The sequence below is a fragment of the Oncorhynchus keta genome, chromosome 7 (assembly GCF_023373465.1).
Source record: "Oncorhynchus keta strain PuntledgeMale-10-30-2019 chromosome 7, Oket_V2, whole genome shotgun sequence".
In the NCBI taxonomy this organism is placed as follows: domain Eukaryota; kingdom Metazoa; phylum Chordata; class Actinopteri; order Salmoniformes; family Salmonidae; genus Oncorhynchus; species Oncorhynchus keta.
Genome location: NC_068427.1, coordinates 53977456 through 53992011, shown reverse-complemented (window position 1 = coordinate 53992011; position 14556 = coordinate 53977456). Strand labels below are relative to the sequence as shown.

General features: G+C 46.6%; 1 protein-coding gene across 1 annotated transcript in view; it reads right to left on the bottom strand.

Annotated features, from left to right (window-relative positions):
- The window catches only part of raph1a (Ras association (RalGDS/AF-6) and pleckstrin homology domains 1a), a 216368-nt gene that overhangs the window by 32522 nt on the left and 169290 nt on the right, over positions 1–14556 (bottom strand). Inside the window, 2 exon segments of the mRNA XM_052523268.1 lie at positions 5339–5460; positions 11928–12087. Of these exon segments, the coding sequence (XP_052379228.1) occupies positions 5339–5460; positions 11928–12087 (282 nt within the window).

The window sequence follows — 14556 nt, the reverse complement described above, 5'->3', positions numbered from 1 at the left end:
ACGCTCTAACCACTAGTCTACCTGCTGGTTACTAGTCCAACGCTCTAACCACTAGGCTACCTGCAGGTTACTAGTCCAACACTCTAACCACTAGGCTACCTGCTGATTACTAGTCCAACGCTCTAACCACTAGGCTACCTGCTGATTACTAGTCCAACGCTCTAACCACTAGGCTACCTGCTGGTTACTAGTCCAACGCTCTAACCACTAGTCTACCTGCTGGTTACTAGTCCAACGCTCTAACCACTAGGCTACCTGCAGGTTACTAGTCCAACACTCTAACCACTAGGCTACCTGCTGGTTACTAGTCCAACACTCTAACCACTAGGCTACCTGCAGGTTACTAGTCCAACGCTCGAACCACTAGGCTACCTGCAGGTTACTAGTCCAACGCTCTAACCACTAGGCTACCTGCTGGTTACTAGTCCAATGCTCTAACCACTAGGCTACCTGCAGGTTACTAGTCCAACACTCTAACCACTAGGCTACCTGCTGGTTACTAGTCCAATGCTCTAACCACTAGTCTACCTGCTGGTTACTAGTCCAACGCTCTAACCAGTAGGCTACACTGCTGGTTACTAGTCCAACGCTCTAACCACTAGGCTACCTGCTGGTTACTAGTCCAACGCTCTAACCACTAGGCTACCTGCAGGTTACTAGTCCAACGCTCTAACCACTAGGCTACCTGCTGGTTACTAGTCCAACGCTCTAACAACTAGACTACCCTGCTGGTTACTAGTCCAATGCTCTAACCACTATGCTACCTGCAGGTTACTAGTCCAACGCTCTAACCACTAGGCTACCTGCTGGTTACTAGTCCAATGCTCTAACCACTAGGCAACATGCTGGTTACTAGTCCAACACTCTAACCACTAGGCTACCTGCAGGTTACTAGTCCCAACGCTTAACCACTAGGCTACCTGCTGGTTACTAGTCCAATGCTCTAACCACTAGTCTACCTGCTGGTTACTAGTCCAACGCTCTAACCACTAGGCTACCTGCTAGTTACTAGTCCAACGCTCTAACCACTAGTCTACCTGCTGGTTACTAGTCCAACACTCTAACCACTAGGCTACCTGCTAGTTACTAGTCCAACGCTCTAACCACTAGGCTACCTGCTGGTTACTAGCCCAACGCTCTAACCACTAGGCTACCTGCTGGTTACTAGCCCAACGCTCTAACCACTAGGCTACCTGCTGGTTACTAGTCCAACGCTCTAACCACTAGGCTACCTGCTGGTTACTAGTCCAACGCTCTAACCACTAGGCTACCTGCTGGTTACTAGTCCAACGCTCTAACCACTAGGCTACCTGCTGGTTACTAGTCCAACGCTCTAACCACTAGGCTGCCTGCTGGTTACTAGTCCAACGCTCTAACCACTAGGCTACCTGCTGGTTACTAGTCCAACGCTCTAACCACTAGGCTACCTGCTGGTTACTAGTCCAACACTCTAACCACTAGGCTACCTGCAGGTTACTAGTCCAACACTCTAACCACTAGGCTACCTGCTGGTTACTAGTCCAACGCTCTAACCACTAGGCTACCTGCTGGTTACTAGTCCAACGCTCTAACCACTAGGCTACCTGCTGGTTACTAGTCCAACGCTCTAACCACTAGGCTACCTGCTGGTTACTAGTCCAACGCTCTAACCACTAGGCTACCTGCTGGTTACTAGTCCAACACTCTAACCACTAGGCTACCTGCAGGTTACTAGTCCAACACTCTAACCACTAGGCTACCTGCTGGTTACTAGTCCAACGCTCTAACCACTAGGCTACCTGCTGGTTACTAGTCCAACGCTCTAACCACTAGGCTACCTGCTGGTTACTAGTCCAACGCTCTAACCACTAGGCTACCTGCTGGTTACTAGTCCAACGCTCTAACCACTAGGCTACCTGCTGGTTACTAGTCCAACACTCTAACCACTAGGCTACCTGCAGGTTACTAGTCCAACACTCTAACCACTAGGCTACCTGCAGGTTACTAGTCCAACACTCTAACCACTAGGCTATCCTGCCAGTAACTCGATAAACAAATACACTGCTAAAAAAAATAAAGGGAACACTTAAACAACACAATGTAACTCCAAGTCAATCACACTTCTGTGAAATCAAACTGTCTACTTAGGAAGCAACACTAATTGACAATAAATGTCACATGCTGTTGTGCAAATGGAATAGACAACAGGTGGAAATTATAGGCAATTAGCAAGACACCCCCAATAAAGGAGTGGTTCTGCAGGTGGTGACCACAGACCACTTCTCAGTTCCTATGCTTCCTGGCTGATGTTTTGGTCACTTTTGAATGCTGGCGGTGCTTTCACTCTGGTGGTAGCATGAGACGGAGTCTACAACCCACACAAGTGGCTCAGGTAGTGCAGCTCATCCAGGATGGCACATCAATTCGAGCTGTGGCAAGAAGGTTTGCTGTGTCTGTCAGGGTAGTGTCCAGAGCATGGAGGCGCTACCAGGAGACAGGCCAGTATATCAGGAGACGTGGAGGAGGCCGTAGGAGGGCAACAACCCAGCAGCAGGACCCCTACCTCCGCCTTTGTGCAAGGAGGAGCAGGAGGAGCACTGCCAGAGCCCTGCAAAATGACCTCCAGCAGGCCACAAATGTGCATGTGTCTGCTCAAACGGTCAGAAACAGACTCCATGAGGGTGGTATGAGGGCCCGACGTCCACAGGTGGGGGTTGTGCTTACAGCCCAACACCGTGCAGGACGTTTGGCATTTGCCAGAGAACACCAAGATTGGCAAATTTGCCACTGGCGCCCTGTGCTCTTTACAGATGAAAGCAGGTTCACACTGAGCACATGTGACAGACATGACAGTCTGGAGACGCCGTGGAGAACGTTCTGCTGCCTGCAACATCCTCCAGCATGACCGGTTTGGCGGTGGGTCAGTCATGTTGTGGGGTGGCATTTCTTTGGGGAGCCGCACAGCCCTCCATGTGCTCGCCAGAGGTAGCCTGACTGCCATTAGGTACCGAGATGAGATCCTCAGACCCCTTGTGAGACCATACGCTGGTGTGGTTGGCCCTGGGTCCCTCCTAATGCAAGTCAATGCTAGACCTCATGTGGCTGGAGTGTGTCAGCAGTTCCTGCAAGAGGAAGGCATTGATTGTATGGACTGGCCCAACCGTTCCCCAGACCTGAATCCAATTGAGCACATCTGGGACATCATGTCTCGCTCCATCCACCAACGCCACGTTGCACCACAGACTGTCCAGGAGTTGGCGGATGCTTTAGTCCAGGTCTGGGAGGAGATCCCTCAGGAGACCATCCGCCACCTCATCAGGAGCATGCCCAGGCGTTGTAGGGAGGTCATACAGGCACGTGGAGGCCACACACACTACTGAGCCTCATTTGGACTTGTTTTAAGGACATTACATCAAAGTTGGATCAGCCTGTAGTGTGGTTTTCCACTTTAATTTTGAGTGTGACTCCAAATCCAGACCTCCATGGGTTGATAAATTTGATTTCCATTGATCATTTTTGTGTGATTTTGTTATCAGTACATTCAACTATGTAAAGAAAAAAATATTTCATAAGAATATTTCATAAATTCAGATCTAGGATGTGTTATTTTAGTGTTCCCTTTATTTCTTTGAGCAGTGCACAATCCATCAATGTTCCTTTAGCAGTCAGTCGCCATGGAGACAATCTTACGAAGCTAGTTCACCATGGAGACAACAGTGCTCACCAGCTCACAATCTACGAATCACTGTACCACCATCTACACAACATACTGACCTAGATCTGAAGAACACACTGGTGTCTGTCGAGTGACTTTGTGTACATACACTCAGTAGTATCAGACACTGTTTATATCTATTTTGGTGAAGCATTTATATTTTGGTGCCAGTTCAGTGTATTGTAAAACCTGTCCTGCATCAGTTATGTGATACAATACTGACTGGCAGGGACAGCAGTGTTCTGGATGGCTATTTTGGTGTAGCGTATTTTAAGGCAGTTTAGCCTCAGTCAGTGTATTTCTGCATCATTACTGTCCAGGACTAGTCCTCATTCGTGTCCAGGACTAGTCTTCATTAGTGTTCAGGACTAGTCTTCGTTTGTCTCCAGGACTAGTCCTCATTAGTGTCCAGGACTAGTCTTCATTAGTGTCCAGGACTAGTCTTCATTAGTGTCCAGGACTAGTCTTCATTAGTGTCCAGGACTAGTCTTCATTAGTGTCCAGGACTAGTCTTCATTAGTGTCCAGGACTAGTCCTCATTAGTGTCCAGGACTAGTCTTCATTAGTGTCCAGGACTGGTCTTCATTAGTGTCCAGGACTGGTCTTCATTAGTGTCCAGGACTAGTCTTCATTAGTGTGCAGTACTGGTCTTTATTAGTGTCCACGACTAGTCTTCATTAGTGTCCTGGACTAGTCTTCATTAGTGTCCAGGACTAGTCTTCATTAGTGTCCAGGACTAGTCTTCATTAGTGTTCAGGACTAATCTTCATTAGTGTCCTGGACTAGTCTTCATTAGTGTCCAGGACTAGTCTTCATTAGTGTCCTGGACTAGTCTTCATTAGTGTTCAGGACTAGTCTTCATTAGTGTCCAGGACTAGTCTTCATTAGTGTCCTGGACTAGTCTTCATTAGTGTCCTGGACTAGTCTTCATTAGTGTCCAGGACTAGTCTTCATTAGTGTCCAGGACTAGTCTTCATTAGTGTCCTGGACTAGTCTTCATTAGTGTCCAGGACTAGTCTTCATTAGTGTCCAGGACTAGTCTTCATTAGTGTCCAGGACTAGTCTTCATTAGTGTCCAGGACTAGTCTTCATTAGTGTCCAGGACTAGTCTTCATTAGTGTCCAGGACTAGTCTTCATTAGTGTCCAGGACTAGTCTTCATTAGTGTCCAGGACTAGTCTTCATTAGTGTCCAGGACTAGTCTTCATTAGTGTCCAGGACTAGTCTTCATTAGTGTCCAGGACTAGTCTTCATTAGTGTCCAGGACTAGTCTTCATTAGTGTCCAGGACTAGTCTTCATTAGTGTCCTGGACTAGTCTTCATTAGTGTTCAGGACTAGTCTTCATTAGTGTCCAGGACTAGTCTTCATTAGTGTCCAGGACTAGTCTTCATTAGTGTCCAGGACTAGTCTTCATTAGTGTCCAGGACTAGTCTTCATTTGTCTCCAGGACTAGTCTTCATTAGTGTCCGGGACTAGTCTTCATTAGTGTCCAGGACTAGTCTTCATTAGTGTCCAGGACTAGTCTTCATTAGTGTCTAGGACTAGTCTTCATTAGTGTCCTGGACTAGTCTTCATTAGTGTCCAGGTTTAGTCTTCATTAGTGTGTGGGAAACCAGTCCAACATGTATTGACTGTCTGTCTCACCTGAGGGTTCTTGAAGAGGGCGTACTTCTCGATGCGTTCTATGAACATCAGTCTGTTCTGACTGTCTCTGGTCCAGTTCTGAAGGTTCTCCACCAGGTTCTCGTGGTCCTCAAAGATACGCTCTGGGAGGAAGTGGAGAAAGAGAGAGAATATAGTATTAGTCTGTCATAGGTTCAATCTGTAAAACAGATTGATTTGGGGTATTGATTGATAAATAACTCACCATGCTCTGGACATACAGGTGAAGTCGGGAAGTTTACCTACACCTTAGCCAAATACATTTAAAATCAGATTTTCACAATTCCTGACATTTAATCGCAGTTAAAAGTCCCTGTTTTAGGTCAGTTGGGATCACCACTTTATTTTAAGAATGTGAAATGTCAGAATAATAGTAGAGAGCATGATTTATTTCAGCTTTTATTTCTTTCATCACATTCCCAGTGGGTCAGAAGTTTACATACACTCAATTAGTATTTCGTAGTATTGCCTTTCAATTATTTAACTTGGGTCAAACGTTTCGAGTAGCCTTCCACAAGCTTCCCACAATAAGTTGGGTGAATTTTGGCCCTGACAAAGCTGGTGTAACGGAGTCAGTTTTGTAGGCCTCCTTGCTCGCACACTTTTTCAGTTGTGCCCACAAATTTTCTATAGGATTGAGGTCAGGGCTTTGTGATGGCCACTCCAATTCCTTGACTTTGTTGTCCTTAAGCCATTTTGCTACAACTGTGGAAGAATGCTTGGGGTCGTTGTCCATCGGGAAGAGCCATTTGTGACCAAGCTTTAACTTCCTGACTGATGTCTTGAGATGTTGCTTCAATATATCCACATAATATTCCTACCTCATGAAGCCATCTATTTTGTGGAGTGCACCAGCCTCTCCTGCAGCAAAGCACCCCCACAGCATGATGCTGCCACCCCCGTGCTTCACGGTTGGGATGGTGTTCTTCTGCTTGCAAGCCTCCCCCTTTTTCCTCTAAACATAACGATGGTCATTATGGCCAAACAGTTCTATTTTTGTTTCATCAGACCAGAGGACATTTCTCCAGAAAGTACAATCTTTGTCCCCATGTGCAGTTGCAAACCGTTGTCTGGCTTTTTTTATGGACGTTTTAGAGCAACGGCTTATTCCTTGCTGAGCGGCCTTTCAGGTTATGTCGATATAGGACTCGTTTTACTGTGGATATTGATAATTTTGTACTGGTTTCCTCCAGCATCTTCACAAGGTCCTTTGCTGTTGTTCTGGGATTGATTTGCACATCTTAAATCAGTCCTCCCCAGGGGATTATAGCCCATTCCCCAACATCTTAAATCCGTCCTCCCCAGGGGATTATAGCCCATTCCCCAACATCCTAAATCCGTCCTCCCAAGGGGATTTACAGCCCAATCCCCAACATCTTAAATCAGTCCTCCCCAGGGGATTTACAGCCCATTCCCCAACATCTTAAATCTGTCCTCCCCAGGGGATTATAGCCCATTCCCCAACATCTTAAATCTGTCCTCCCCAGGGGATTATAGCCCATTCCCCAACATCTTAAATCCGTCCTCCCCAGGGGATTTACAGCCCATTCCCCAACATCCTAAATGTACAATCCCCAACATCCTAAATGCCCAATCCCCAACATCCTAAATGCCCAATCCCCAACATCCTAAATGTACAATCCCCAACATCCTAAATGCCCAATCCCCAACATCCTAAATGCCCAATCCCCAACATCCTAAATGTACCCTCCCAAGGGGATTATAGCCCATTCCCCAACATCTTAAATCTGTCCTCCCCAGGAGATTTACAGCCCATTCCCCAACATCTTAAATCTGTCCTCCCCAGGAGATTTACAGCCCATTCCCCAACATCCTAAATGTACCCTCCCCAGGGGATTATAGCCCAATCCCCAACATCCGAAATGCCCATTCCACAACATCCTAAATGCCCTTTCCCCAACATCCTTAATGTACCCTCCCCAGGGGATTATAGCCCAATCCCCAACATCCTAAATGCCCATTACCCAACATCCTAAATGCCCATTCTCCAACATCCTTAATGTACCCTCCCCAGGGGATTATAGCCCGATCCCCAACATCCTAAATGCCCATTACCCAACATCCTAAATGCCCATTCTCCAACATCCTTAATGTACCCTCCCCAGGGGATTATAGCCCAATCCCCAACATCCTAAATGCCCATTACCCAACATCCTAAATGCCCATTCTCCAACATCCTTAATGTACCCTCCCCAGGGGATTATAGCCCGATCCCCAACATCCTAAATGCCCATTCCCCAACATCCTTAATGTACCCTCCCCAGGGGATTATAGCCCAATCCCCAACATCCTAAAGGTACCCTCCCCGGAGGATTTACAGCCCATTCAAGAATACTCTGATGGGTGACATTATTAGCCCAGCATTGGAAACAATCACTTTTTCTAATCATAGTCTCTCATGTAACCTAGCTCCGAGGCTAATATGTTTGGCAAGGCTTGCATCACACTAAAGTGACCAAATAACTTTCTAAATTCAGCACATTAATCTGCTTTACATGGGGTGTAGAGTAGAGGTCGGCATGGCCTATGAATTAGGCCCATTTCAAGTTTTCATAACAATCGGTATGATGGCCGATTACATTGCACATTGCACTCCACTGCGTGGCAGGCTGACTACCTGTTACTCCACGAGGAGACTGGCAGGCTGACTACCTGTTACTCCACGAGGAGACTGGCAGGCTGACTACCTGTTACTCCACGAGGAGACTGGCAGGCTGACTACCTGTTACTCCACGAGGAGACTGGCAGGCTGACTACCTGTTACTCCACGAGGAGACTGGCAGGCTGACTACCTGTTACTCCACGAGGAGACTGGCAGGCTTGACTACCTGTTACGTGAGTGCAGCAAGGAGCCAAGGTAAGGTGCTAGCTAGCATTAAACTTATCTTATGAAAAACAATCAATCTTAACATAATCACTAGTTAACTTGCATATAATCGATGCGGTGCCTGTTCATTTATCATCGAATCACAGCCTACTACGCCAAACGGGGGATGATTTAACAAAAACACATTCGCAGAACAAGCACAATCGTTGTTATAATTACGTCAATTATTTGATAGAGCAGTCTGACTGAGCAGCAGCAGAATCGTAAGCATTCATTCAAACAACACTTTTCCTGCGTTTTGCCAGCAGCTCTTCGCTGTGCTTGAGGCACTGCCCTGTTTATGACTTCAAGCCTATCAACTCCTGAGATTAGGCTGGCAAAACTAAAGTGCCTAAGTCAGAACCGTCCAGAGTAGTGATGCTCGTCGGGCGGGAAGGTGCGGGCAGCGATCGGTTGAAGAGCATGAACTTAGTTTAGGCCACGGAAGGAGTGTTGAATGTTGTTGAAAATCGTTTGGAGGTTAGTTAACACAGTGTCCAAAGAAGGTCCAGAAGTATACAGAATGCTGTCGTCTGTGTAGAGGTGGATCAGAGAATCACCAGCAGCAAGAGCAACGTCATTGATGTTTATACAGAGAAAAGAGTCGGCCCGAGGATTGAACCCTGTGGCATCCCCATGGAGACAGCCAGAGGTCTGGACAACAGGCGCTCCTATTTGACACACTGAACTCTGTCAGAGAAGTAGTTGGTGAACCAGGCAAGGCAGTAATTTGAGAAACCAAGGCTGACACCCAGAGGAGGGAGGGTGGTCCATTTCCCTAACAGCCCCTCTCAACAGCCACCGACCCTCTCTGCTACAGAATGTCAATGACCTCCCGCTGGGGAGTTTTCATATTCTAAGCCATTCAAGTTTAATCTTTTCATCCCTGTAGTTGTGGCCCACCCCCCTACTGCTTATAACAAAGCCACACGCAGACAGGATGGCAGCGGCTAGTAAATCCCCTTAGGCCAGAGCTATGGGTGGCAGCGACTAGTAAATCCCCTTAGGCCAGAGTTATGGGTGGCAGCGACTAGTAAATCCCCTTAGGCCAGAGTTATGGGTGGCAGCGACTAGTAAATCCCCTTAGGCCAGAGTTATGGGTGGCAGCGACTAGTAAATCCCCTTAGGCCAGAGTTATGGGTGGCAGCGACTAGTAAATCCCCTTAGGCCAGAGTTATGGGTGGCAGAGACTAGTAAATCCCCTTAGGCCAGAGCTATGGGTGGCAGCGACTAGTAAATCCCCTTAGGCCAGAGTTATGGGTGGCAGCGACTAGTAAATCCCCTTAGGCCAGAGTTATGGGTGGCAGAGACTAGTAAATCCCCTTAGGCCAGAGCTATGGGTGGCAGCGACTAGTAAATCCCCTTAGGCCAGAGTTATGGGTGGCAGAGACTAGTAAATCCCCTTAGGCCAGAGCTATGGGTGGCAGCGACTAGTAAATCCCCTGAGGCCAGAGTTATGGGTGGCAGAGACTAGTAAAACCCCTTTAGGCCAGAGCTATGGGTGGCAGCGACTAGTAAATCCCCTGAGGCCAGAGTTATGGGTGGCAGCGACGAGTAAATCCCCTTAGGCCAGAGCTATGGGTGGCAGCGACTAGTAAATCCCCTTAGGCCAGAGCTATGGGTGGCAGCGACTAGTAAATCCCCTTAGGCCAGAGCTATGGGTGGCAGCGACTAGTAAATCCCCTTAGGCCAGAGCTATGGGTGGCAGCGACTAGTAAATCCCCTTAGGCCAGAGCTATGGGTGGCAGCGACTAGTAAATCCCCTTAGGCCAGAGCTATGGGTGGCAGCGACTAGTAAATCCCCTTAGGCCAGAGTTATGGGTGGCAGCGACTAGTAAATCCCCTTAGGCCAGAGCTATGGATGGCAGCGGCTAGTAAATCCCCTTAGGCCAGAGTTATGGGTGGCAGCGACTAGTAAATCCCCTTAGGCCAGAGTTATGGGTGGCAGCGGATAGTAAATCCCCTTAGGCCAGAGCTATGGGTGGCAGCGGCTAGTAAATCCCCTTAGGCCAGAGTTATGGGTGGCAGCGACTAGTAAATCCCCTTAGGCCAGAGCTATGGGTGGCAGCGACTAGTAAATCCCCTTAGGCCAGAGTTATGGGTGGCAGCGACTAGTAAATCCCCTTAGGCCAGAGCTATGGGTGGCAGCGACTAGTAAATCCCCTTAGGCCAGAGCTATGGGTGGCAGCGACTAGTAAATCCCCTTAGGCCAGAGTTATGGGTGGCAGCGACTAGTAAATCCCCTTAGGCCAGAGCTATGGGTGGCAGCGACTAGTAAATCCCCTTAGGCCAGAGCTATGGGTGGCAGCGACTAGTAAATCCCCTTAGGCCAGAGTTATGGGTGGCAGCGACTAGTAAATCCCCTTAGGCCAGAGCTATGGGTGGCAGCGACTAGTAAATCCCCTTAGGCCAGAGCTATGGGTGGCAGCGACTAGTAAATCCCCTTAGGCCAGAGCTATGGGTGGCAGCGACTAGTAAATCCCCTTAGGCCAGAGCTATGGATGGCAGCGGCTAGTAAATCCCCTTAGGCCAGAGTTATGGGTGGCAGCGACTAGTAAATCCCCTTAGGCCAGAGCTATGGATGGCAGCGGCTAGTAAATCCCCTTAGGCCAGAGTTATGGGTGGCAGCGACTAGTAAATCCCCTTAGGCCAGAGCTATGGGTGGCAGCGACGAGTAAATCCCCTTAGGCCAGAGTTATGGGTGGCAGCGGCTAGTAAATCCCCTTAGGCCAGAGTTATGGGTGGCAGCGACTAGTAAATCCCCTTAGGCCAGAGCTATGGGTGGCAGCGACTAGTAAATCCCCTTAGGCCAGAGCTATGGGTGGCAGCGACTAGTAAATCCCCTTAGGCCAGAGTTATGGGTGGCAGCGACTAGTAAATCCCCTTAGGCCAGAGCTATGGGTGGCAGCGACTAGTAAATCCCCTTAGGCCAGAGCTATGGGTGGCAGCGACTAGTAAATCCCCTTAGGCCAGAGCTATGGGTGGCAGCGACTAGTAAATCCCCTTAGGCCAGAGCTATGGGTGGCAGCGACTAGTAAATCCCCTTAGGCCAGAGTTATGGGTGGCAGAGACTAGTAAATCCCCTTAGGCCAGAGTTATGGGTGGCATTTCAGAAAAATCAACTCTTCTGTGTCTGATGCTAATCAGTGAGGATAAAACAAATACAATCAAACCAGAGACCAACGTCAGAGAAGCACCTGATGAGAAATGATCCGTGTATGTGAGCGAGCGAGCGAGCGTGTGTGAGTGAGTGACTGAGTGAGTGAGTGAGCGAGCGAGCGAGCGTGTGAGTGAGTGAGTGAATGTGTCTGTGAGTGAGTGAGTGAGCGAGCGAGCGAGTGAGCGAGCGCGTGTGAGTGAGTGAGCGTGTGTGTGTGTGAGTGACTGAGTGAGTGAGCGAGCGAGCGAGCGTGTGTGTGTGAGTGTGTGAATGTGTGTGTGTGTGAGTGAGTGAGCGAGTGAGCGTGTGTGTGTGTGTGTGTGTGTGAGTGAGTGAGTGAGCGAGCGTGTATGTGAGTGTGTGAGTGTGTGTGTGTGTGAGTGAGCGTGTGAGTGAGCGTGTGAGTGAGCGTGTGAGTGAGCGTGTGAGTGAGCGTGTGAGTGAGCGTGTGAGTGAGTGAGTGAGTGAGTGAGTGAGTGAGTGAGTGAGTGAGTGAGTGAGTGTGTGTGCCTTGCTCCACCTACCCATCTGCAGTTCGTTGATGGTCTCGACCAGGGACCAGTCGGGACTGAAGCCACAGTGGGACTTGTCCAACAAGCTGTCTAGAACCTGTCTGACCGTCTGCCTCTCGTCCACCATCATGGTTTTAGAGCTCTCGTCTGACAGGTGCACTCTGATCACCAGCTAGAAGGGAGGAGACACAGGAATGGTTAGATTCCTATTCTGGAAGAAATCTAGAATAATCCACGTGAGTTGATCACCGGCAAGGCAAACACTAGACAAAGCTGTCAGTCCAAGACACTTTTCACAGAAGTGTTGGTCACATCTGACAAACAGACAGATAGTGTCCAATGTGATGGTTCAGTAAAAGCTGGTCACCAGCTAGAGGACAATACACAGGATGAGTACAGCAGTTAAACAGTTACTACTCTAGGACATGATGTCATTCTGGTTACTACTCTACTGAATCAGATTGATTAGGACATGATGTCATTCTGGTTACTACTCTACTGAATCAGATTGATTAGGACATGATGTCATTCTGGTTACTACTCTACTGAATCAGATTGATTAGGACATGATGTCATTCTGGTTACTACTCCACTGAATCAGATTGATTAGGACATGATGTCATTCTGGTTACTACTCTACTGAATCAGATTGATTAGGACATGATGTCATTCTGGTTACTACTCTACTGAATCAGATTGATTAGGACATGATGTCATTCTGGTTACTACTCTACTGAATCAGATTGATTAGGACATGATGTCATTCTGGTTACTACTCTACTGAATCAGATTGATTAGGACATGATGTCATTCTGAATTACATGATGTCATTCTGGTTACTACTGAATCAGATTGATTAGGACATGATGTCATTCTGGTTACTACTCTACTGAATCAGATTGATTACTGACATGATGTCATTCTGGTTACTACTCTACTGAATCAGATTGATTAGGACATGATGTCATTCTGGTTACTACTCTACTGAATCAGATTGATTAGGACATGATGTCATTCTGGTTACTACTCTACTGAATCAGATTGATTACTGACATGATGTCATTCTGGTTACTACTCTACTGAATCAGATTGATTAGAACATGATGTCATTCTGGTTACTACTCTACTGAATCAGATTGATTAGGACATGATGTCATTCTGGTTACTACTCTACTGAATCAGATTGATTAGGACATGATGTCATTCTGGTTACTACTCTACTGAATCAGATTGATTAGGACATGATGTCATTCTGGTTACTACTCTACTGAATCAGATTGATTAGGACATGATGTCATTCTGGTTTCTGGTTACTACTCTACTGAATCAGATTGATTAGGACATGATGTCATTCTGGTTACTACTCTACTGAATCAGATTGATTAGGACATGATGTCATTCTGGTTACTACTCTACTGAATCAGATTGATTAGGACATGATGTCATTCTGGTTACTACTCACTGAATCAGATTGATTAGGACATGATGTCATTCTGGTTACTACTCTACTGAATCAGATTGATTAGGACATGATGTCATTCTGGTTACTACTCTACTGAATCAGATTGATTAGGACATGATGTCATTCTGGTTACTACTCTACTGAATCAGATTGATTAGGACATGATGTCATTCTGGATGTCATTCTACTACTCTACTGAATCAGATTGATTAGGACATGATGTCATTCTGGTTACTACTCTACTGAATCAGATTGATTAGGACATGATGTCATTCTGGTTACTACTCTACTGAATCAGATTGATTAGGACATGATGTCATTCTGGTTACTACTCTACTGAATCAGATTGATTAGGACATGATGTCATTCTGGTTACTACTCACTGAATCAGATTGATTAGGACATGATGTCATTCTGGTTGTCATTCTGGTTACTACTCTACTGAATCAGATTGATTAGGACATGATGTCATTCTGGTTACTACTCTACTGAATCAGATTGATTAGGACATGATGTCATTCTGGTTACTACTCTACTGAATCAGATTGATTAGGACATGATGTCATTCTGGTTACTACTCTACTGAATCAGATTGATTAGGACATGATGTCATTCTGGTTACTACTCTACTGAATCAGATTGATTAGGACATGATGTCATTCTGGTTACTACTCTACTGAATCAGATTGATTAGGACATGATGTCATTCTGGTTACTACTCTACTGAATCAGATTGATTAGGACATGATGTCATGATGTCATTGATTAGGACTGATGTCATACTACTCTACTGAATCAGATTGATTAGGACATGATGTCATTCTGGTTACTACTCAGATTGACTGAATCAGATTGATTAGGACATGATGTCATTCTGGTTACTACTCTACTGAATCAGATTGATTAGGACATGATGTCATTCTGGTTACTACTCACTGAATCAGATTGATTAGGACATGATGTCATTCTGGTTACTACTCTACTGAATCAGATTGATTAGGACATGATGTCATTCTGGTTACTACTCTACTGAATCAGATTGATTAGGACATGATGTCATTCTGGTTACTACTCTACTGAATCAGATTGATTAGGACATGATGTCATTCTGGTTACTACTCTACTGAATCAGATTGATTAGGACATGATGTCATTCTGGTTACTACTCTACTGAATCAG